Source organism: Capra hircus, chromosome 11 (genome assembly GCF_001704415.2).
Source record: "Capra hircus breed San Clemente chromosome 11, ASM170441v1, whole genome shotgun sequence".
Taxonomy (NCBI): domain Eukaryota; kingdom Metazoa; phylum Chordata; class Mammalia; order Artiodactyla; family Bovidae; genus Capra; species Capra hircus.
Genome location: NC_030818.1, coordinates 96,713,776 through 96,738,587, shown reverse-complemented (window position 1 = coordinate 96,738,587; position 24,812 = coordinate 96,713,776). Strand labels below are relative to the sequence as shown.

The 24,812-nt window shown below is 48.1% G+C and overlaps 1 protein-coding gene across 2 annotated transcripts in view; it reads right to left on the bottom strand.

Annotated features, from left to right (window-relative positions):
* MVB12B (multivesicular body subunit 12B) overlaps positions 1 to 24,812 on the bottom strand; it is a 200,770-nt gene that overhangs the window by 101,098 nt on the left and 74,860 nt on the right. For both annotated transcript variants that reach the window (XM_018055783.1, XM_018055784.1), the window contains exons 4-6: positions 24,090 to 24,186; positions 14,804 to 14,933; positions 12,172 to 12,294 (exon numbers count right to left, since the gene is read on the bottom strand). In XM_018055783.1, coding sequence (XP_017911272.1) covers positions 12,172 to 12,294; positions 14,804 to 14,933; positions 24,090 to 24,186 — 350 coding nt within the window. The remainder of the gene's footprint in view (positions 1 to 12,171; positions 12,295 to 14,803; positions 14,934 to 24,089; positions 24,187 to 24,812) is intronic.

The following is a 24,812-nucleotide window of genomic DNA, read 5'->3' as shown; positions in this document are numbered from 1 at the left end:
CCAGAATGTCTCCTCGGCGCCTGCTCCTTGCGGGAGCAAATGGCGTCGGGAACTTTGAAACTTTCCTTTGTATATTACATTAATCCATATAAGAAAATCTCTTTTAATGAGGAGTGATGTAGTTACAAACTCTCCAGAGCCATAATTAGAGCAAACTAATTGAAGTTGTGTTTTGACACACTTTCCAAATTCACGGGTGCCGGATGACATATTCACAACAGAGCTGCTGCACAACCATGGCGACGGCAAAATCATTAGGCTAATAACACTTATTTGCATTCTTCTCATGCCGGCAGCTCTCCCTTAAATACTGTTTCTGCTATTGCTCCTTTACTGTAAGTTTCCACGGAAAGATATTAACAGTAATTATTAGTCCTTTAGTGGAATTTTAATGTTAAAGAATAACAGCCTGCATTAACAGACACTGAATGCCGACTCTTCTCCGTAACCGCCGCTGGACGTTCGGGGGGCTCAAGCTGCACCCCAACCTGATGACACAGCTTCAGCGCCACTGAGGGCGACCACGCAGCGCCCACCCCAGCGCGACCTAGGTCCCAGCTTCGTGACACAGCTTCAGCACCACTGAAGGCAACCACACAGAGCCCACCCCAGTGCAATCTAAGTCCCAGCTTCTCAACTATTCTGTTTCAAATGTTTGACAAGGAAAAAACAAATTTTTTTCTTTAAGTACATTAAAATGAAATAGTTAGACATTTTTTCCAAGCAGTTAAAAAAAAAAATTAACAATTTACAACACGGTCTTTGGTAATAATACTAATGAATTCCAGGAGGACATGCGTTAACTACTCTGCCACCGCCCTTTTTGGTGATTAAAGACAGACTTGGAATAACTGGACCCGAGAAAGGCCAGCAGGGGTGGGGCGGGCCTGATCTGTAAATAGAGATGCCCTGTTTGCCACCAACAAGGCCAATTTTTTGGATGCTTAACTCACACACACACACACACACACACACACACACACACACGGAGGAAGACTCGACAGTTCTAAATAATGGTTATTAATGACTCCCGCCTCTAGACTGACAAATTACTTCTGAAATTTAGAATCGGAGAGGTATGAAGAGTGCAGGAAACATGACAGGAAACGCTGGCAGCATCGAGCTCCTGCTTCCTCCATGGGGTGGGGTGTTGGGGGGTGGGGGAAGGCCAGGCCCTGGAAAACAATGAAGGTCAAGGGCCCGCCTCTCTGGGCCTTCGGAGGTCCTACCGAGGCTATGACCACAGCCATCCCCCGCCTGCACCTGGGCAGGTGACCAGCATCTCACCTCCCAGGCACGGGGTAACAGGGAGGTGAGTCCTGGTCCCAGACCTGATCCTCCTGCCCACATGCCAGCATCAACAGGTCATGCCAGTGGCCTCCTCACTGTATCCTTAGGGATGGGCTGGACAGTCACTTGGATGCTGGGCTTCTATAAATAACTTGGGATCAAGGAAAACACCCACCATGTCATTTGTTTTGCAAAATTCAAGACAAAACAGAGGCAGAGGGTGGCAGTGTCTTAACTAAAAATGGGTGCTTGTGTAGCATTTCAAAGTACAGTATCCATACAGTTCGGGATTATACATATGTCTAATCTCAACTGGGGACGGTTTAGTTGAATGAAGAAAACACTTTCTTAGAAAAATGTCGAAGACTGTACTCCCTTAAAGCTTGGGAGTTTTTGGTTTCTGAAACTACCATCCTTGGACCAATCTGCTATTTTTCAAGTCACTGATTACTCGACAAGCAAAAAAGAGGGGAGTGAAAAAAAGGGTGGGGGGAAATCTAACTTTCATAGCTGCAGCAATGTTCCAAATCATGGCATTTATGCACTGCATTTAAGTTTTGTTACACTTGAATCCTGCAATGCCAAAACACCTACCTCCATTACAGAAGGGAAAAACCAAGCCGGGGACTCGGGGCACCGCACGTCCATTCCAGATGATCCAGTCTCATCTTATAAACTGAAATATTTAAAGAGTCTCTAAACCTCACTGACCCTGCTTTTAAAAACAAGGAACATATGGGCACTGCGAGCTTTTCATCTTCTTCCAGCCTACTAAAATATCCGCTTCTTCAAAATTCAAGGGTAGCAAGCCTGCCAAAACTCAGATTCATGAAAGGCCCTGTGTGCGTGAGAGCACAGGAAGGACAGGGAGGGGCCTGGGGCGGAAAACAAACCCTCGTAAAGAACCCAAGGCACATTCTTCCCCTTCTTGCCCACTCAATGTCAAGAGCTGTGGAAAACAAAGTGAAACAATGACTAATTGGGTGGTGGAATGTGGGCCCTGGTCTGGAAGCACTGATGGCTGAGTTTGGTCTTGGCTCTGCCACTGGCTGCAGGAGACACTGAGGTGGGGAGGGCTCTAAATTCTAAATGCCTGAGGCTCCCTGAAGGCAGGGAGGGCAGGTTCCCTGAAGACAGGGACCTGGGCTCTGATCCTGGCTCCTCCCATCCTAACCCTCTGCCCTGGGGTAAGTTGCCACCTCTCCAAGCTTCTTATTTCTTAAGATAAGGACTCCATTATTCACCTCACTGCACGGTTGTAAAGATTAGAACGATTAAACACAATCTGTAGTATTTACACAATGCCTGGCACAAGATGCTCAAAAAAAAAAAAAAAAAAGAACAAAACCCTGTAGCTGAAATAATAATGATGGTGGTGATAATTGTATTTATTCTGATAATTATTAATATTATTATTCAACTGGAAACAAAACATCTGCTGCTCAGAAGGGAGTTCAAGTTGAATGCCACCCTACTCATGGGCAAAAGCCCCACCCAAGGAAATCCAAAGGCCTTTGAAAAGTTACTACAAGCAAAGAATTTTTTTAAATACCCAAATTAATCATTGAAACCCTGTCTTGAAATAGAATAGCGGCGGGGGGGGGGGGAGTAGATGGGGGGGCAGGGGCGGGGGGGGCAGCTCTTGCAGGAGTGGTGAAATACCAGGAAATTCCACTTCACACTCATTTTTCCTTTGTTCAGCGGCTGGATTTACACGGAGAGGCCCAGGTGAAATATTCCAGAGAGCTACCTGCAAATAGACTGCCAGCTTCCACTCTGATAAAAGGTAAAATATCCTCCTCTAAATGGTCTGGTTCACAGAACTGACCCTAAAGTGAGCTGATAAACCTGTTCTGACACATGGAAAACTATTTTCATAATCCTGAAAAAGACCTTTCTCCAAACCCCAGAGCTTACACCCACTGTGCAAAGAGCACCAGCACATTTGAGAAGCAGACACTGGAGGGAATCGTTTCACATTTATAACCCTGCCTTCTGGGACAACAGCAACAAGCCTGCATAACCATCATAACCACCAAGAAAAATAAGACACTCACAAAGTCACAAAGATCACACATTTACAAGCAGATTTTTACCTTGTCAAAAATCTGACTCGGGAGGGTGAAAACAGAGAAGGCTTGCTCAGAGGTGGGAGCTGTACTGACTACTAGTCAATTCTTCATTAAACAGAAGCTCTGACTTCCCAAGAAGCCATATTAAAAATTAATATCAAAAAGCATATCGCTCAGCCTAAACTCATCATTCATATCTAACAATACCAAACTGTATTCTAATGAAATTTCACCTTCAGAATTACTCTGACACCAAAACTAAGTTGGGTATTGTTATAAAGGCAGCCCAGGCTTTGCGGCACAAGCATTTCAAAGATATTCAAATAACCTCTCTCTGCAGGTCTCTTTCACACCACTCTCATAATCACCAGAATAAATCAAACCGCTTGTAACCCTGCGTAACCAAGGGCTTTGAAGCTGGTCGAGGGACCCGCTGGGTATGGCTCCCACATGTTCTCCTCAGGCAGCAATCACAACTCGAGAGGACTGGCCCCCAGCCAACGTCCACACGTCTCCTGGGAAGAGTGCCGCCCACACCACAGGCTCTGGGAAGTCCTCTCCAGTGGCTGCAAAGGAGCCTGGAGAAGCTGCACCCCAACCACCGGCCCCTAAAGGTACCTGCTTCGTTCCCCAGGGACATGCTTCACACCAGGGAGCCTGTGACCTCCAGCATCAGGGCACGAGGACAGTCTGCCAACCAGGGGTAGCTCATCTGCTGCTGTTTAGCCGCTAAGTCGTGTCTGACTCTTCGCGACCCAGTGGACTGCAGCACGCCAGGCTTCCCTGTCCTTCACCATCTCCCAGAGTTTACTCAAACTCATGTCCATTGATGGGGTAGCTCATCCATGCTTGGGTTCAAATCCCAGCTCTGACACTTAGTAGCTGTGTCATGTTGGGAAAGGAGTGTAACCTCCCTGATCTTAGTTTCCACATTTTGAAAAGGAGGGAAAAAACAGTACCCAACTCAAGAAGTGTTATGAGGATTAGATAAGCTTTTCTTTGTAATGCACTTGAATAGTGCCTGACACCTAGAGAATGCAAGTATAAGTCTCGGTCGGCTGGCCGGCTGGCTGGATAGATGGAAGGAGAGATGCATATGATACCTGGTCCTGTGTGTCTAACCAGCTCACTTTATACATTCAATAAACATTGGCCACCACGTGCCAGGCATCTGGAGTTCAAAGGTCCCTACCATTTTAGAGCCACACCATTTTCCACTGAATACTTACAGTCTCCAATGAGAGGATGCAGCCTAAAGTACCTGGTAAATTTTGATATACGTGATGCAATGTTATCATCTCTATTTCTGTGACTAGCCTTTTCTGAGGCTTTAAAGGAGGGAAAAAAAAGGAATGTGAGACTCCCTGTCATCAATAAGCCAGCAGATCTAGTCACAAGACCAAATACAAATAAACACGGCAATGACAGGGAAATGTGAAATGCCAAACTGCAGGGTGCGGGCAACTGGGGGGGAGGAAGGCCTTCCAGAAGTGGCGAGGGAGAGGCCAAGCCTGGAGGCTGGACAGGACCAGGCCTCCATACTCTGTGGAGTCCAATCTGCCGCTTGCAGGGGGTGCAGGGGCTGGCAGGCGGTGAGGCACACAGCAATGGCCTGAGCAGAGATGGGTGGGGGATAAGGACAATGTGCCCAGGAGCCAAGAGGAGATGGGCTTGACTCACGTGAGACCAGGTAACAGGCCAGGGAAGGCTCCGAATTGGAAGAAAAAAAAAAAAAGGACGTGTGTGTGTGTGTTTGAAAACCCCAACAGGATGGGAGGCGACCCAGGGCTTTAAGGTTCCAGACAAAGAATGTAGTGTGTGCTATTTAGGTGAAATTAATACCGAGCCCCAGGAGCCTCGAGTCTAAGTTTGATTGCGTGTTCTGGCTCCGCCCCCTCCAGCAGGCTCCTCTTGGGGATGCCCCTGGAGGCTGGTGCTTTTAGCTGGCTGGGTGGGTGGGTGCCCGTGAGCAGGGGGAGGCGGCGGCAAAGCCGCGTTACCATCTCCATCTTCAAAGGATGGTCACAGCAGGAAGGATACAAACATGTGTGTCCTATTTTCAGACTGAAACAAAAAAGGCGTGTGGTGTGCGTGTGAACAAAAAGGAAGTCTAGTTCTCCTAAGTAAAGCCAGACTCGCAGTTGTGCCTGGACCTGCCCTGCAGACGGGCACGGTCCCACAGGCCCTTGCTGGGCTCACGCACCCCTGAACTGTTGCTACTGCGGAAGTGGAGCTCAAAATCCATGTCCTAAATTGCTTGCTATCAGAAGGTGGGGGGAAACATCACCAGAACTGGCCCTTGGGCTCGCCTTCTAATCTCACCTTCATGTGGGACCCATGTAACCCTTCTCATACATGGTGAACCCTTGTTGCACAACAGCTTTCAACTTGAAAATGAATCCCCTCCAATCCTCTGCACTGGGCTTTCTCCTTTTGTTGTTCTTTAGTTGCTAAATCGTGTCCAAATCTTGGCGACCCTGTGGGCTATACACAGCCTGCCAGGCTCCTCTGTCTGTGGGACTTCCTAGGCAAGGATACTGGAGCGGGCTGCCATTTCCTTCTCCAGGGGATCTTCCTGACCCAGGGATTGAACCTGCAACCCTTGCATTGGCAGGCGGATTCTCTCCCGCTGAGCCACCAGGGAAGCCTTCTCCTAGTAAAGCTACAAAAGTGTTGAAACTGCCAGGCCTCCTTATAGGCAAATGTCCCCCTGCCAAGCCTGCTGCCCCTTGGGGTGGGGGCAGGCACCTCGGCCGGAAAGGGAAAAGAGCCTCCCTGATCTGTGCAACCCTGGGCCTCCGGTTCAAGTCCTGCCAAAACAGGTGTGGTCTAGTCATACAAAAAGCATCTTTACAAATAAACATGGACAGAAGGCAGCCCGAGGATTTTAAGCCAGCAGGACTGCAGCTGGTGAGCAAGGCTCCGTCCCCGCTGTCGGCTTATTCTGTGGGAAGATCAAACGGCTCGGTGGATCCTACGTCCATAGGAAGCAGGGGCCAGGGGGCCAGGATGGAGGGCGGCAGCCTGCAGGCTCCTGACGACAGATGTGGAGGGGGGCCTGCATATGCGCGGCCTGAATGCTAGATCGCCGCGGCGGGATGCTGCTTCTCCTTTAGGAGGAGCCATTAACCTTTCAGATGACAGCCCTGGGATGGCAGTGACGGAACCATTTCTGAGGTCAGCGAGGATCTATGTTCTCAAAAACCTGACATGGACATGCAAAAGTTGTGACTGAATCCCGGTGTCCCTGAGTGGAAGAGTAAACGCGAGTGACAGATCCTCTGCAATCAAAATGCCCCATTTCCCAGAGTATCTGTCACAGATTGATAACATCCACGCAAAAAGTTAAGTACAATTATGTCTGTCACTAAGAAACATACCTCAGAACCTGTGACTGACAACTTGCTGGAAGCTGACAAATCACCGGAAGATTTCTGAACAACTCGGAGCAGCGCCGCGCACCTTATAAGGGAGGCTCAGCCCCCACCTGACAGGGAAGAGGCTCCCAGGAGGCTGTGCCCTGTGGCTCCGGGAGGGAAGACGACATTTCCTCCCGGGGCGAGGGGTGGGGTGGGGGTGGGGTGACAGTGTCTGTGGAGGGTCACAGGACCTCAGACTAAGGCCTGAGGTCTGCGGGAGCAGAGTTAGGGGGCAGCTCCCCCCTGGGGACCCCCAGCCAGCAGAACGGGCAGAAGGAGCTGCTGGAACCAGCCCGGCTGCACCACACAGGGCTCTCCACCGCCACCCCGCAGGCCCCAAGCTCTGACCCACTGACACTGGTTCTGGATGAGCTGAAGGAGGCCAGGCTAGAAGCACTGGGCACGGTGTGAGCAGACCCGGGTGTCAGGCGCCCACTGTAGCACCCCATGGGCAAGGGGTCTGCAGCCCTAATGTGCAGGCCAGCTGGGGCTGGACAGTGGGACACATTTCTTAACGGGCTAAAGAAGAACCGCTGAAGGCCTAAAAAATCCATTTGCTGTTTGCATCCTCCCAGCGATTGGGTGCACACGGCCTCCTAAGCTGGCTCCTTTAATGCCACGGGGTTTTCACCCTTGGCAAGTTCTCTTTATTGACTTTAAAAGATTAAGCCCAAATCTACCTCCTGTGACTTCAGTCCAACTCCAGGGGCTCCCAATGCCCCAGCCCCACCTGAAGACACTTCTACGCTCCCTTCTACACGGTAACCATTTGGACATCTGAAGCCAGCTGTCCCATCTTTACTCAGATCAAAACTCAGCGATTCCTCGCACTCAAGCTCACTGCTCGATTTGTGTTAACTTCTACAAGGTGACCTGTCCCACTGTGCGCATAAGGCTGCATTCATTCCATGCACCCAAGGCTGTGCCCGCTTCACACAGACTGCGGCCAAGCCAGGTTTCCTCTGTTTGGCTCCCGCGCAGTTGGATGTTTTGAACCATGGGGGGCCCTGTCCGTTTTCACCCATCACCTTTCATCTTCTGGATGAGGCAGGATGCTCTGACTGTAGAGGAGACGTGGGGTATTGATTCTGCCATTCAGCACATCAGCTCTCCCTAATGACTCTGTGTCATCTGCACATTTGATAAGCATGCCTCTGATGTCTTTATCAAGCTACGGGTTCTACCGTTCTGCAAGCCGGGGGGCAACAGCTCACCAGGGCCCCTCCTGGGAGGGCACAGAACCGTTCCCTCTCCCACACGCTGGGGCAGCTGGCGCTCCATCAGCTGCAGGTCCTCCTGCCTCCCCGAGATTTTCCAGACCTTGGTACCAGCAGACGCTGAAACTTCTCATCCTGGCAGAATCACATATGAGGGCTGGGGTGGGGGCAGCCCAGGCTGAAGGGGGAAGGAAGGTGCTTGCTCTGTCTGCACGCATCCCGCTATCAGAAGGGCCAGGACCCAGGAACACCAGTGTTTGCTCACACGCACTGGGCTGACCCAAAAATCTGAAGCCAGCCCAGGAGGCGGGTGGGCACGTAGGATCATGTCCGAGGCCCATGGCCAGGCCCAGCCTGCTGGTCAACGTTCGTGAAGCAGATGGCAGAGGACGGAGCAGCGCTGGGGCCCAGGGAGAAATGGAGGCTCCAGGCCCCCGGGGGAGAACTGACAAGCCCTTCTTCACGTGGGTAAAACTGCCAAGAAACGAGTGGAGAGGTGTGCGTGTGAGAGAAAGATTCGCTGGACGAGGAAGAGGAGCTCTGCCAACACACCTTATCCTGGATCTTGCCATGAGCTTCAAACACTCTGCCCCATTCGCCGGATACAGCCGAGGGGCCTGCCCATCCTGAAAGGACACCACCACGTCTGGCCCCGCAGCTGGCATTCTCTGCAACAACAGGGAAGAAACGGGCAGGAAGCACGCGTTCAGCGGGGCAGTACCTGCCTCTGGAAGGAGAAGGCGGTCCTTTCAAGACCGTGAGGTCTTTGGGTGGTAACCCACCATCTTGCCAACTGCCCCTTTGGGCTCAGATCAACAGGGGTGACAGCTCTCCAAAAAACGACTGGAAGTTATTCGAAACTTAACAACAAAAGAAATGAAGGCAGAGAGCACGCTTTTGGCTCTTGAGACATAAACTCAAGCTCACAGAGGCAACAAGCCCTGCTACTGGCTCTCCCTGGCTTCCTTCCCGCCCCCAGGGAAAGGCGAAATTGGGAAAACAGCCCGCCGCCCTTGCTTCCAACAGCCTGCCCGTCCTCCAGCCTCCTCCGCACTTGGTCAGTAGAGGGCACTGCCTCACCATGCTCTCACCGCAGCCCTGGCTTTGCAACTTGATCCCTGCGTCCACACAAAGACCACAGCTGAGGCACTGCTTGTGCTTTCACAAGAGAATGCAGCAGCGAAACACAGACTTTGCTTTTTTGTGATATGATAGCACTTACGTAAAAAGTACACAGGAAAACGACTTGAAAGAAATATACCCAAAGATAACGAGCCTTTGCTTACTGGAGTCAGAATTTGTCTTTTTCTTTCTTTGATTATTTTCTATGCTGTTCTCTACCAGCTTGTCTTCCTCTCAGAATCAGAAAAGCCTGAGGAGTCTTCAGGGGCTCACGAGTCATCTGCGGTTGGGGTTGGGGAAGCCGCAGCATGGGGTCCCAGGCTGTTGGAGAGGCATTTCCTGCATAACTGAACGTGTCTGCACCAGGGCTGAGCTCAGGGAAGTAACAGACACTAGACACAGTCCCCGCCTTTTAGAAGGTTACAACATGATCACAAAGTGAAGGGGTATCGGCTGAGAAGGCTCTGAGGGCAGAGCCTGGCACAGGGTATTCAGGGAAGGCTTCCTGCAAGAGGCAGTATTTGAGCTGACATCCGAGGCAGGGAATGCGAGACATATCGGACGCACAAGCGTCCACATCAACAAAGGCGCAGAAGCACAAAACAGGAAAGGAAAAACAGGCTGCTGGTTCTAAGTTGGAGGCTTTCGGATGAGAGAGACCATTCCTGGGAACCAGGCACAGAGGCCTCCATTCCACAGGCCCCCTGCAGGCACACAAGCGTCATCCACAGCTCTCTGCCAGAGAGAAAGCTGCCAGGTTCCTCTGCTGGACAGATCATAGGATCTGAAGCCACACGGAATAACACACTCATCACTTCACAGATCTTCAGAGGATAATCTGAATTAGTAGCATTTCATTAAAAAAAATCAAACACATGCAATAGGAAAACAATACAAAAACTGAAGAACATTAAAAACAAAACAAAACCCTGTTGAATTAGGAGGCTCATAGGTGTGTGGGCCACCTAAAAATGACTGCACAATGAGAGAGGAGGCTTGGGACAGAAAAGGGAAGCGTTAATGTAACATTCAATTATCCTACTGCACTCTGGCTGACTTAACTCAGTCAAATTAGAATACATTTTATATTGACTATTTTGACATTTGCTTTATTTGGCAAGTAAAACGAAACTGATCCAGTTTTCTTGCAGCCATTGTAAAACATAAACGGGACAACAAGAGGTTATAAAATACACAAGCCTCACAAGGCTCCTTCTGACGTGCTACCCCCAGCTTAGCCCCTCCGTGGCCTGTGTTCCTGCATCCCCTGGCTTCAGTTCCCAGTGCCTGTGCTCTCGTGCTGACCGGCTAGCTTCTGGACGGGAAGAGGGCGCTCCTCCTGCCTTAACTGGGGTAGTGGAGCTCTTTATCTCACAAAAAGTTAAACCTGCCCAGAGGCGGCGCCTATTTCTAGGCCCTTCCAGACCATATGACGTCAACAGGGAGCAGCTGTAACCTCTCCAAGGTGATGGGTCCGAGCCGACCCCGGGCACAGGCGATGGGTCTGAGTCAACCCAGGGCACACATGATGGGTCTGAGCTGACCCTGGGCACACGCGATGGGCCCGAGCTGACCCCGGGCACACGTGATGGGTCTGAGCTGACCCCGGGCACGTGTAAGGGGTCTGAGTCGACCCTGGGCACGTGTGAGGGGTCTGAGCCGACCCGGGCATGTGTGATGGGTCTGAGCTGACCCTGGGCACGTGTGATGGGTCCGAGCCGACCTCGGGCACAGGTGATGGGTCTGAGCCGACCCTGAGCACATGTGAAAGTGATCACAGCTGTGACGGTGCTTGGGGCAGTGAGAGAGGAACTCCAAAGGGCTGAACTGAGCTGCTTGAGCCGCTTGAGTCTCATACTCCTAAATACACAACTCTGGGAAGCTCTGGGGAGCTGTTCACTTCTCTTCACCTAGAAGTAAAACTAGAACCTACTTCTCAAGTTTCAGGTGAGGCCAGGGATAGTTACGATTAACCACCACTCTTGGTGTGTGAACCTATCTCGAGCGAGAAACACCTGTCTTTCAGAAAAGTCCTGAAGGACAGGCCTCTGAGCTGCCAGCTCCGGCAAGCACGTTCCCCTGAAGGCAGGGGAGGCTCAGCGGAGAACAGGGCGTGAGGGACCAGCCATGCCACTCTCTCCTCTGACTTCTGGGGTGCAGGGTGTGGACCTTGGGGCGTGCACAGGGGCAAGCGCCCAGTAACAGCTTTGTCCTGCTCCTGACCGATTCTGTCACCGCTGTTCGCCCAGATGGAAGCTCTGAGACCCCCTCTCGTTAACGCTCATCCATCTCCAATGGCACCGCCTCACCACTTCTTACCTGCTCGTTTACCTTTTAATTCCTTTCTCAAGTTCAGTCTATCATTGCTGTCTGCTCCTTGTCCTCAAATAATTTACTGCTAACGATGCAGAGGTTTTTGATCAGATACAAAGTGTTGAGACTACTACTCAGGTAATCTGCTATTACCAGATTTCTGCTCCGGCGGAAATCAGGTTAAATCAGGTACAGAGACCAGTCTGCTCAGCCACGTTTCTTTGTGGAAACAACTATTAAAATGAACAGCCCTTGAAAAACTTCTCGCTATTCTCTCATACCCAAACTACCTGTTTCTTAGTCTGCACCTCTTTGGGAAAAGAAACAATATGGAAATGAACAAAACCACTTACCAACTCTCCTAGAGTGAAACGAGTTGCTGGCTAAGGCAGAGAAGGAACTCCACCTTCCATGGCTAGCCTTCCTAACAGCGAGGCTACAGATCATGTGACTGGTTGCAGCTATGAACTCTTTAGAATAACAAGCCCATTTTAAGCTGCATATTCTGCTATTTTAGAAGCCTGCAGAATATGTACAACAGAACACAGAATGGCTTTTACATTCATGTAATGCGACGATTTCTAACCGGTTTTGCAAAATTTCCTCTAAAGGTATATTGCTCCGGCAGTGTTTCTGCAGATCCTAAGTGGAGGTGTTTAAAAAGTTACGCAGGGGGGACCCAAGACCACATTCCTCTGGGACATGCATAACAGAACTGTGCCACGGACAGGGCCTCACCTGGGAAGGTTGGGGGCTGGGGTGGAAGCGACGGATGATGGGGAAGGCGTTGTGGGTTGAGATGAATCATGATTTCGTGGTACTCGGCCCATTCGATACCAGATCCCCATGCTGTTCAGCTCCCTTTAAGAGAAAAGAGAAATCCTCATGGAGGCGGTTTAGCATAAAATGACCTGAGCAACAAAGCAGACTGACTCATTTCAGAGGGTCATGGCCTCAGACCTCAGGGAGTCAACTCTGGCCCACGAAGGTGTCACGGTGCAGAGCCTGAGGTGATGGCAACTGTCCCAACCCCGTAGGCCTGTCGGGCGTGGTCATCTTGCTCCATCCCGGGGCCTGCCGTCCTGCGTATATGCTGTCAACGTGTTCCTCGGTTCTGAGTCTGCAAAATTCTTTTTACTCTGTCATTTCATTGAGGGTATTTGTGCCATAATCCACTTCAAGAGAGCAGACCACCTGTGCCTGGTGTTGAACTGCCAGAATGGGCCCCACCCAGCTCCAGGCCACGCCCCTCCTCCAGGATAAGGCCCCTCACTGCCCGTCATTCTCAGGGCCTGTCTGGGAGACATCTTTGCACCACAAAGTGCCAGGCGTGTGCCCCATGAACCACCACAACTGAGGGTGGTGACGGAGGGGCTGACAGCTGGCCATGTCTGGCTTCCTGTTACTTGACCGGCACACCTGCCCAGACCCACCCCACAGTCAGGTGCCCATGAGACAGGTGTACTCTTTGGAATTGTAACCAGATTATCTCAGCCACATCCAACTTCCGACTTCTCGGCTGCCCCATAGATCCACATCTTGGGATGTAGAGGAAGGTCATCTCTCCAAAAAACGAGGACAGATTTGCTCAGTGGATTCTTCTGGCAGCTTTTCTGTATCAGTACACTGCAGGAACTATTCTCAACCAGTCGTGTCTTATTAGCTGGTTGAGTCTAATCAGCTGCACTGACTTTGCCACCTCTCGGTCATGGCCACAGTCAGGCCTTGGAGGAGCTGTTCCTGGTCTGAGGTTTCTGTCCCTCACAGCCGACAACCCCAAACCTTTGCAAAGTAACCTGTAGGGCTGTGCCCATTTTCAAGAAAAACTGACTTAAGAGTTCTAAACACTGAAATCTCTTTCCTTACAAATAACACTGGAATTGTCTTCCTCTGGAAAAGAATTTTTGCCCCAAGATGAAACAAAAATATACTTTATTTAGCAATCTTCTCAAAATGATATAAGAAAAGGATTCTAGTTTTGATTACCAAGACATATATGGTAAGAATCTATTCTTTAGAATTGCTTAAATTGGTTAAAAATTGAATCTTTGAAAAGAGTATAGGGTGTAATTTTAAAAACCTGAATACACATAGTAACTGAATATACATAATAGATGTAGCAATTATTAAATTGTTGGTTTCTACTATTTGTATGTAAGTGGCTGTTTCTAAGATACCTGAAGTATGGTTATTTTCTTAACTGTTTTCTACTCTAGTAATCTTGTTTACATAATGAGTTTAAACCGTGTTGCAAAATGGGAGTTTTGAGTGTGTAGAAAGGGTGTGATCACAGAATCCTTCTTAGGGACCTCAAAATCTCAGAGAAGAGCATTCAGATTCCATAGCTGAAGAGTCAAACAAGCTGTTGTGCACCAAGATGAAAATAAACTCCATTTCTGTGACACTTGCTCCCCAAGTGCTTCAAGCAAACACTACAGCTGGCTATATCTATCTATCTATCCACCTATCCATCTATATATCTACCTCCCAGCCTGTGTGCAGCCTTCAAGGAAAGGCCATGGCTTTTCGAGTAAAGAGGAGGGTTTAGGCTCAAATGAGCAAGATCCAGGAAGTTGACCTCCAAAGTCAAGTGGAGAACGCATCCCTGGGGACCCACAGGGACAGGCAAGAAGCCTGCAAAGCCAGCCAGGGAGATGGCATGTGGCCAAGAGGCCAAAAACCATCTACCACACTGTTAATCTGAGAGACCGAATTTCAGAGGCCTGATGGGTGAGCATCTGTTATCTCTTGAATAGCCAGCACCCCTTCATCCCCCTTCTGACTCTCTACCTCCCCTCTGCACTTGGGAAGCAGACACCCCTCATTCCTAGTTGCCCCCATTTCTTCACCAGCTGAAATAGGTCTCACCCATAGGTTTCTTGTTTGTTGCTCGTCTCTCCCTTTCTGAATACCAGTTCCAGGGGAGCAGGCTCTTTGCCTCACTCACCGCCATATCCAGAGGCTTTGGCCCTGTGCACCAAACGAGATGCTCCCTGAACTGTGACGGGGTGAATAAACCATGGGGAGAGTTGAGGCCTGGTGGTCGGAAAGGAGGCAGCCCCTTGGCTCGAGGCATCTGGAAAGACCCCTGAGAGCCTGAGGATGAACACATAGGAGGAAGGGGGAAGGACAGGCCCCTAGGCGGAGCAGGTGGTGTGAGCACGGGAGGAGAGGTTGGGAGGGTGGTGTCCTGGACCGGCTGTCGTCTGGGCGGGAAGGGCAGCGAGAAGCGCTAAGGCTGGATGGAGGCCCACGAGAGGCAGGCGGCCGAGAGGCTGTGGGTCACACAGGTCTCCGGACCTGGCCCCTGGGAGGGACCTGAGAGCTCTCGGCGGACGGCAGCGACGAGCCTGGCCTTGCTGAGACTTACCCAATGAATGTGTACTGAGGCGGGGCCTGCTTGGTCCGGCCCATGATCCGGATGTCACAAATGGCCGCTTCGGTTGAATCCCGCGGGATAAATTTAATGCACAGCCTCTTCTTCCTAAAAGCCACTTCCTCTGAAGGAAAGGACCACAAGGAGAGGTATGAGTCTTCCAGAGGTGCCCACATCTCTACTCTCAACACCATGTCTCCCATCAGGTTCCCTTCCCGGCGGTGGAAATGACCGGTCATCCAAGACGCCCGACAGAAAGGCCGGGGTGCCGCCGCTCCGGCCTGGGGCAGGGTTGCAGTGGACAGTCTCGGTCACCCTGCTCTGCCTTCAGGGCCTGATCCCCGACGCCCACTGCCGGGAAGGGGCCCACAGGGCACACACACCCCTCTGCCAGGAGGAGCCTGGGATAAATCCACGACTGCAACCTGCTCGCTGCTCCAGCCCTCGGACACAAGCACACGGACGCCCCCAGAGTTAACACAGTTCACTACACAGGCCTTCTCTTCTCTTTTTATTACAGAGATTTGCAAGAAGAAGATGAAGAAGATGAAGTCTCTCAGTCGTGTCCGACTCTTTGCGACCCCATGGACTGTAGCCTACCAGGCTCCTCCGTCCACAGGATTTTCCAAGCAAGAATACTGGAGTGGGTTGCCATTACATTCCCCCCAATAGAGAGAACAGGAAATAAGCTGAATCCACGTGTTCCTATGAACCCAATTCAATATTGTCAACAATGGAGGAACCCTCTCGTCTCCTCCCCCGCCCTCTTGAGCTCTGCGGAGATTTAAAATGACTCTCCAACACGATGTCATTTCACCCACCAAAATCTTGGAAGACATCCAGGGCAGGCTAAAATATATATATATATATATGTATTTTTTTTTTAACCATAACCATCTTAATAATAAGATGTTATTATTCTTAACAAACAATGATTCCTTAGTATCATCAAATAGTCTGCATTCGGTTTTCTCCATTATCGCAAAAATGTCATTTAGCTGTCGATTTATCTGGACCAAGATCCAAACACTGTCTGTGCGTGGCACTCGGTGATTATGTCTCTTTTGTTCTGTGGTAACCTCTCCACCTACCCTTCATCTTCAGAGCACTCACAGGATGGAGAACTCGGGTCATCCATTGTATCTCCTGTAACATGGCTGAGTGAAAGCTTTGATTCTACTCAGGTTAGACAGCATAGGCAGGAGCACTCCACGGGTGGTGCACGTACATCTGATGGGTGACGGGATGGAGGAAATGTGATGACACTCTCGGTGGGTTTTAGTGCCCTCAGCCTGGTGCCCTGGTTATAAAGTCCCTAACACCCTGCTCTGGGTGGTCTTCTCATCCCCTGATGACCGTGCCTAGATCCGTAGCTTCGTTAAAGGCGTCAAATAGCGATTTTCTAACTCTGTCATTCCTTCTGCATTTATTAGTTGGAATTTTTCTATATAAAAAAATCTTTCAGTCTTCAACTGCTCGGTCTCCCTGAAACATGCTCTAGTACAGGAAAGGACAGACACATCTGTGATTCTTTTCTCTAATTTATAAAGTCTTAGGGTAATGAGTTGGAGAAGGCAATGGCACCCCACTCCAGTACTCTTGCCTGGAAAATCCTATGGATGGCAGAGCCTGGTGGGCTGCAGTCCATGGGGTCGCTAAGAGTCAGAGGCGACTGAGCGACTTCCCTTTCACTTTTCACTTTCACGCTTTGGAGAAGGAAATGGCGACCCACTCCAGTGTTCTTGCCTGGAGAATCCCAGGGACTGGGGAGCCTGGTGGGCTGCTGTCTATGGGGTCGCACAGAGTTGGACACGACTGAAGTGACTTAGCAGCGGGTAATGAGTGGCTGCCTAACAACCACAAGGGGTGACCACCCACATGGTTTTGGTTTGTTCATGTGTGGTTTTTAAACCACACATGATGAGTTTCAATCAATTGCAGCCATTCAATACATGGGACAGATCTGGGTTAAAATTCCAGCTCCATCATTTTCCAGCACCCTAATCTTAGGCAAGGGCCTTAACTTCTCTGAGCCTTGGTTTCATCATCTAAAAAGGAGTTAATGAAGCCTGACACCATAGGGACATGGGGTGGATGAAACATGATGACATGTATGCTTCACTTAGCCTGGTGCCTGGCACACAGTAAGTGATCAGTAAAGAATAGTCATGGTCATTCTTATCATAATACTGTGAGGAAGCCTCGAGCACGCAATCTGTGTCAGTGTTTGGCACTGATTTTCAAGGCCTTTCAGTTCTGTTGCAGGAAATAAGCATATTTACATTAGAGAGCAAGACACAAGAGGAAAACGCTGTGTTGCTGTTAGTCTTGATTTTATCAAGGGAAGAGGAGAATCAGGTGCTGATGTTTTGGGATTACCAGCTGGAAACTCAGAAACTTTGTGAATTCTCTTCCTAGGAGAGGAAACTTAGCGCTTGATCAGACATACTAGCTCTGAGTAATAATATTGGAAATTGAATCTAGACCCCGAACACGGGATCCAACAAGCCAGAAAGGGTTACTGCGGGGAGACTGTCCACAGCAACCCTGCAGCTTTAAAAACTATTAGACAATAAACTCAGGCCTTTGAAAGTGTGAAGGAGGTGAGACCTTTCCTCAAACAAAGATGCAGGTATTTTATGTACTTGCTTTGCCAGCTGCTCTTTGCTCCATTCTTCCATTTACAGCAAACTGGGGGTAAGAGATGGAGCCGCTAATTACACATGCTTAAACAGGCCTGACTTTAAGTAAACATATTATACAGAGTCAATAGAAATGTGTTCAGTCATGCTAATGAACACAGAGAAAGGACACAGCACTTCACTAAAACAAACAGTCTTCCAGTTTTTAAGTGCTATATGGATTGCAACAAAACGTATTTTAAGTTAATTACAGGAGTCTCATCTTGCCGGCTGATTAAAAAAAAAAAATCAGGATCTTAAATGCTCTCAAACGTCCCAGAGCTGACCACAGATTGGATGACCCTAAAAGAATAGGTGACTCTACAGTCATATCCCTTGGGGGATATGACACCTGTTGGAGACACCAGGACCCAACCTCACACCGTCCATGTGGGTAGTGACCAACATACCCCAAGGCCCCGGGGCGACTTCCCAGGATCACATAGCTGCACAGTAGCTGGACCAGGACTCAGTCCTGGGCCTCCTCGCTAAATAGATTCAACAAATTGAGAGGAAAATGCAAAACGAGAAATTCCTTGACTCTATTGTAAATCAATATAAAGACATTTTAAGCCACTTAGTTGTCAAAAACAAATGACAATGCAAATTTTAAAACTAAGAAAAACACGAGAAGTGGGAAATTAATACGAGTCAATTTTATTTCTTAAGCAGACCATTCATATAAGTGTAAGCAAAATGAGCAAGCAAAAACTTGTGAAGATGTTCAGTATTGCTAATAAATAATAAGTAAAAATTAAATAAAATGAGAATAGTAAAGCTAAATTAAAAATATAAAGCCTATGCTGACAGGCCTGTGGAAAAAAGGTATAGGGCGGTATCATCAGGGGCAACATGAACTGGTGTTTCTGGAAGTTAATTTGACAACAGAGGATAATAAAGCCTAACTTTACTGAGCTCATCCTCTGAGCTGTGTATGGCAGGTACCTTACGCGATTCAAAGATGAATTAAACACAGGTCTTGCCCTTCAAGAAAGAGGTAAGTAGCAAAGACATGAAGAAAACATGTAAATGGCTATAATGTAAGCTAAGAACAACATTATGAGGTGGACAGTGCTGCCCCATTTTACAGATGAGGAAACTGAAGCCCAGGAAGGTGAAGTCATTTGCCCAGGGTCCCTCATTTGTAAGTGGTAGAGCCAGATTCCACATTAGGCGAGATTGACTCCAGAGTCCAAGTTCCTCCCACTGTGAAAGTGCAGTCTGTGCTAACAGAGGGAATGACGGGCTTTCAGGACCAGAATCGTATGGGCTTTCCACCACTGTCCTTCACATTTGCCTACTTTCCTTCCGCCCTTCAACAAACGTGTGCTGTGCCAAGCAGCTGGAGAGTAGTAGAGAGCAGACAGGGCTCCTGACCAGCTGATTACAGTCACCCTCTGGACTAAGCCCCTTGTGGGTTCTTTTCCTGGGCTCATCTCTGTATCCCAAAGCCAAGTCTGCAGAGCCTGCAGGAGACAGGCACCCACGGCAGCTGACTGAGGAGAGAAGAGAGCCTGCTTCACACTTGCATCTAGAGACTGGAGCTCACCCTACAAAGACATGAGCTGTGACATTCGGAGTGGAGGGAAAGGGCCTCTCAGGCAGGGAAAACAACAAAGCAGATCTGTCGAGTCAGAAAAGAAAGGAGCACAAATGGACTTCCCTCGTGGTCCAGGGCTTAAAAATCTGCCTCCAACACAGGGGGGCATGGGTTCGATCTCTGGTCTGGGAAGATTCCACAGGTCGCAGAACAACTAAGCCTGTGCACCAGAGCTTGGAACTGCAACTATGGAACCCAAGTGCCCCAACCACTGAAGCCCAGGTGCCCCAGAGCCTGCACCCTGCAGCGAGAAGCCACCACAACCAGAGGAGGCCCAGGAACCACAACAGAGACCCAGCACAGCCATAAAAAAACAAATAGAAGGGAGCTTTTTAAAAAGAATGAAAAGAAAGACAGTTGCACAAGAGGGCACAGTGAGTGGCTTCATCTGGGTCAAGCACAGGTGCCTGAAGATGAGGAAGATGCTTGCAGAGGAAGGTCAGTGCAGGCGTAGAGGACCCAGGACCCAGTAACCTCAAGTACTTGTAAACTTATCACAAGAAAATCATTCAAAATCTATACATATTCAAACTGACCTACAGATTCAACACCATTCCTTATCAAAATCCCAGATAGTTTCTTTGCAGAAATTGACTAATTTTAGAATTGGTGTGGAAGTTTGAGGGACCCAGAACAGCCAAAATAGCTTGAAAAAGGAGAACAAAGGTGGAGGATTCTTGGTTTCAAAACCTGCTACAAAACTCCAGTAATCAAGACTGTGGTTTTGGATAAGGCACGACCTACGGATCATAGCAAAAGAACTCAGAGTCTAGAAACAAACCTTCACATTTACAGTCAACTGATATTCAGCAAGGATACTAAGACAACTCAGTGAGGGAAAGGATAGTCTTTTCAACAAATGATTCTGGAAAAAAGAATAAATCTGTTGTATATCAACTATACTTCAACAAAAAACATTTTTTAAAAAGAATAAACTTGAACTCCTATCTTGAACAGTTCACAAGCGTTAACTCAAAATGGATCAAAAACCTAAGTGAAAGAGATAAAACTATAAAACTCTTAGAAGAAAACACTGGCATAAATCTTGGTGACCTCGGATTTGCAACGGTTTCTTAGGTGCAACAAAGAAAAAAAATAGATAAATGGAACTTCATCAAAATAGAAAACTTTTCTGTTTCAAAGGACAGTATCAAGAAAATGAAATGAATGTATGTCAACTATACCTTGATTTCAACAAAGAAAATGAAATGAAAACCCACAGAATGGGAGAAATCTTTTTCTGATCATGTAACTGATAAAGGACTTACATCTAGAATATATGAAGACATTCTTATAACTCAATCATAAAAAGAAAAACCAATTTTAAACAGGCAAAGAATTAGAATAGCCATTTCTCTAGAGAAAATATACAAACGGATAATAAGCATATGAAAAAGTGTTCACCATCACTAGCCACAAGGGAAACACAAACCAAAACCACAAAGAGAGACCTCTGCATCCCCACTAAGATGGTCAGAATTAAAAAGAAAGATAATAACAAGTGTTGGTGAAGATGTGGAGAAACTAGAACTTTCAAACCCTGCTGGTTGGAATGCAAAAGGGTATAGCTCCTTTGAAGAACAGTTTGGCAGTTCCTTAAAAAGTTAAATATTGAGTTATTATATGACCTTGCAACTCCATACCCAGGTGTATACCCAAGAGCAGTGAAAACATATGCCCACACAAAAGCTTGTGCATCCAGTGTTCAGGGCACCATTATTCACAATAAACCAAAATGAAACAACCCAACTACCCATCAGCTGAATGGATATGTAAAATGCTATATCCATATAATGGAGTATTATTTGGCAATAAAACAGAATGGAGTATTGACTTGCTACAACATGCACCTATCTTGAAAACTTATACTAAGTGAAGGGAGCCAGACACAAAAGACTACAGATGATATGATTTCACTTACATGAAACGTCTAGAATAGGCAAATCTATGCAGTAAGTAGATAAGTGGTTGCCTATGGCTGGTAGAGGGTAGGGAGGTGAGGACTAGGGAGAAAAGGGGAGTGATTACTAGTGGGTACACAGTTTCTTTGGGGGTAATGAAATTTTCTAAAACTGATTGTGTTGATGGTTGCACAACTCTGTGAATATACTAAAAACCATTGGGCTGCAACTTTAAATGGGTAAATTGTATGGTATGTGAATTATACCTCAATAAAGCTGTTATCCCAAAATTCAAATATATCAATATATAAAATCTATCAGTAAATGGTGCTTCAACACATGCTTTTTCAGGGCGGCACTGTGGTTGAAAGTGTGGGGAGTCACGCTTCTGTGTGCAATCTAGTTATTTCCCTACTTCTAGATGTGTTGTGGTGGTGGTGGTTGTTCAGTCACCCAGTCGTGTCCAACTCTTTGTGACCCTATGGACTGCAGCACGCCAGGCCTCGCTGTCCCTCACCATCTCCTGGAGTTTGCCCAAGTTCACGTTCATTGCATTGGTGATGTCGTCCAACCATCTCATCCTCTGAAGCCACTTCTCCTTTTGCCCCAGGAGTCTTCTCTAGGACCACAGTTCAAAGGCACCAATTCTTCGGCATTCTGCCTTCTTTACGGTCCAGTTCTCACAATCTTATGTGAGCACAGGAAGACACAGCCTTGACTATATGGACCTTTGTTGGCACAGTAATATCTCTGCTTTTCAATGCACTGTCTAGGTGTGCCATTGCTTTCCTGCCAAGAAGCAACCGTTTCCTGATTTTATGGCTGCAGTCACCATCCGCAGTGATTTTGGATCCCAAGAAGAGGAAATTTTTTCCACTATTTCCACCTTTCCCCCTTCTATTTGCCATGCAGTAATTGGGCTGGATGTCCACGATCTTAGGGTTTTTTTTTTTTTAATATTTAGTCTTAAGCCAGCTCTTTCACTCTCCTGCTTCACTCTCATCGAGAGGCTCTTTAGTTCCTCTTCACTTTCTGCCATTACAGTGGCATCATCCACATATCTGAGGTTGTTGATGTTTCTTCCGCCTGTCTTGATTCCAGCTTGTAACTCATCCAGCCTGGCATTTCTCATGATGTGCTCAGCGTATAGGTTAAACAAACAGGGTGACAGCAGACAGCTCTGTTGTACTCGTTTCTCGACCTTGAGCTAATCAGTGGTTTCATACAAGTTTCTATCTGTTGCTTCTTGACCTGCATGTAGGTTTCTCCAGAGACAGGCAAGATGGTCTGGTATTCCCATCTCTCTAAGAGCTTTCTACAGTTTGTCATGATCCACACAATCAAAGGCTTTAGTGTAGTTGATGAGACAGAGATAGGTGTTTTTCTGAAATTCTCTTGCTTTCTCTATAATCCAGCGAAGGTTGGCAATTTGATCTCTAGTTCCTCTTCCTTTTCTAAACTCGGCTTGGACATCTGGAAGTTCTTAGTTCGCATAATGCTGAAGCCAAGCATGCAAGATTTTAAGCATGACCTTGCTAGCATGGGAGATGAGCGCCATTGTCCAACGGTTAGCACATTTCTTTGGTACTACCCTTCTTGGGAACTGGAATGAGGATTCACCTTTTCCAGTCCTGTGGCCACTGCTGGGTCTTCCAGATTTGCTGACATAATGAATGCAGAACCTTGACGGCATCATCCTTTAGGGATCTGAATAGCTCCACTGGAATTTCATTGCATCTACTAGCTTTATTAACAGCAGTGCTTCTTAAGGCCCACTTGACTTCGCACTCCAGAATGTCTGGCTCTGGGTGACTAATCACTCCGTCGTGGTAATCTGGTTCATTAAGATCTTTCTTATATAGTTCCTCCATGTATTCTTTCCATTCAGTTCTAGATGTGTAACCTTGGATAAGCTCTTTAATCCTTAAGTTACTACTGCACCTCATTTTTCTCATATGTGAATTGAGTATGTATTGATAATACCTATCTCCAAATAGGTATCTATCTTCAGGGGTCTTCTGAAGATCAAATGCGATCAGGAACATAGAACATTTATGACAGGGGCTACATAGTAAATACATACTAAATACTGACTGCTGTGAAATTATTAGCTAATACATGTTAATAACAAATGACTAGAAGTAGACCAATGTCCACAAGTGAGGAGAGCATTAAGAAAAGTATGCTACCCATGGAATCCACTTGTTTCATTAAAATAATAGTTATGTGGGGTCTGTGTAGATATGAAAAGTCTGATTTATAAGAAACATTTGCAGGAAAACAGCCCCCCCGCCAAAAAAAAAAAGTAGGTCTAAAATGGGGAAAACAAAGTATGTGTGACAAAAAGTGAGATGCAAAGTTTCATAATGGATCGTGTGTCATAAAGGAAGGATTCTCTGGATTTCTTTCTTATTTGCCATATTACTCTTGTGGATATATACACTGCTGCTGCTGGTCCTAAGTAATATAAAATAAAGCAAGCTAGTCGCCTTACATCAGACTGAGGAGGGTCAACCCCCCAGAGGTTTCCAGCACTGTTTAAGAACGGATGCCACCATAAGAACCTCAAACTGCCACGCGATCCTGAAGAAGCTTCCGACGTGTCAGCCACTCCTGCTCCGTGTGGCTCAGGGTCTTCCCTCAATTTCAGATCTCGAGGACTCTAACTCGCAGCCTTTCTGGTTCTGACTTTTCCTGTACGCTCCAAGAACCAAAAGTGGGGGTATAAGGGCACTTGTACTCCCTGAGCGTCTTTTGTGTTTTTCCTTTTGCTTCTGGGTCTTGTGTGAAGCTTGGCTTCAGCATGGCTGGAGGATGGGCTAAGGACAAACTACAACCGGTTTCCCGAGTGAACTGATTCAGCGGGGAGCCCCATTCTCAGAGAAAAGGGTGAGTTCTGCTCACTCCCATGCCCCTACCCAGAACACGCCAAAGGAGAGCCGAGTCAGACACGTGTCAGAAGCAGCAGGGTTTATTTGTGGGCACGCAGTGAGGCCGCCTAAAATGTTTCTGAAGCAAACCGCACATCAAAGTGTCTGCACATACACCTGGAGGAAGAAAACTCTCACTGTGGTGAGTAGAGCCAGAGGGTGACTCACGTGTGTCCACCGTCTCCTGGATCGGGATGAAGCCGACGGGCAGAGTGTCCTTGATGTCGATGAGCTTCATGTCCACTAACACGTTCCCTAAATGGCTCTTGGGAAGAAAGGAAAGAGACACAGACGATTAATCTGAACACGCCTGTGGTGGGTCTGCCATTCTGGCTTCAAAACGCGTATTTAACACAATGACTCATGCAGCTTTACGACAGCAGGTTAATTAGAGTAGGTGCCAGTTAATGATCCCCAGCGGCTACACGGGGACTCTGGTGGCCCCCAGAAAAGGATTTCGTCTGCAGAATCTCAAGGCCACTCACTTAGACGTGGCCTTGGTTAGCAGAACGAGTGGCCCAGGCGATGCCTGAGAGGTAACTGAGCAGAGGGCAGTTGTGCAGCCACGTCCCGGGGCCACGTGGCCCCTTAGCCCCAAGCATCAAATCTCGGGACAGCAGGTTTAGAAGAGCACATTCCCGGGGTGGCTGTTGCAGCGGGAGGCGGGGGAGCTGCATCTCTAACAGAGAATCAACCACCCTCCCCAGTGGTTGCTGGTCTCTGCATACTGACACGCATCTCGGTGGCTAGGTATGTTCTGTAAAACCCCACGAATCATAAACTCACACAGAGTGGGAAAGCGCTGCTGCCTAATATTACACAGCTTCTAGAATGGCATGCACAGGGGCCTCTTTAAGCCTCTACTTAGTGGCGGTGCACGGGGCCCACAGT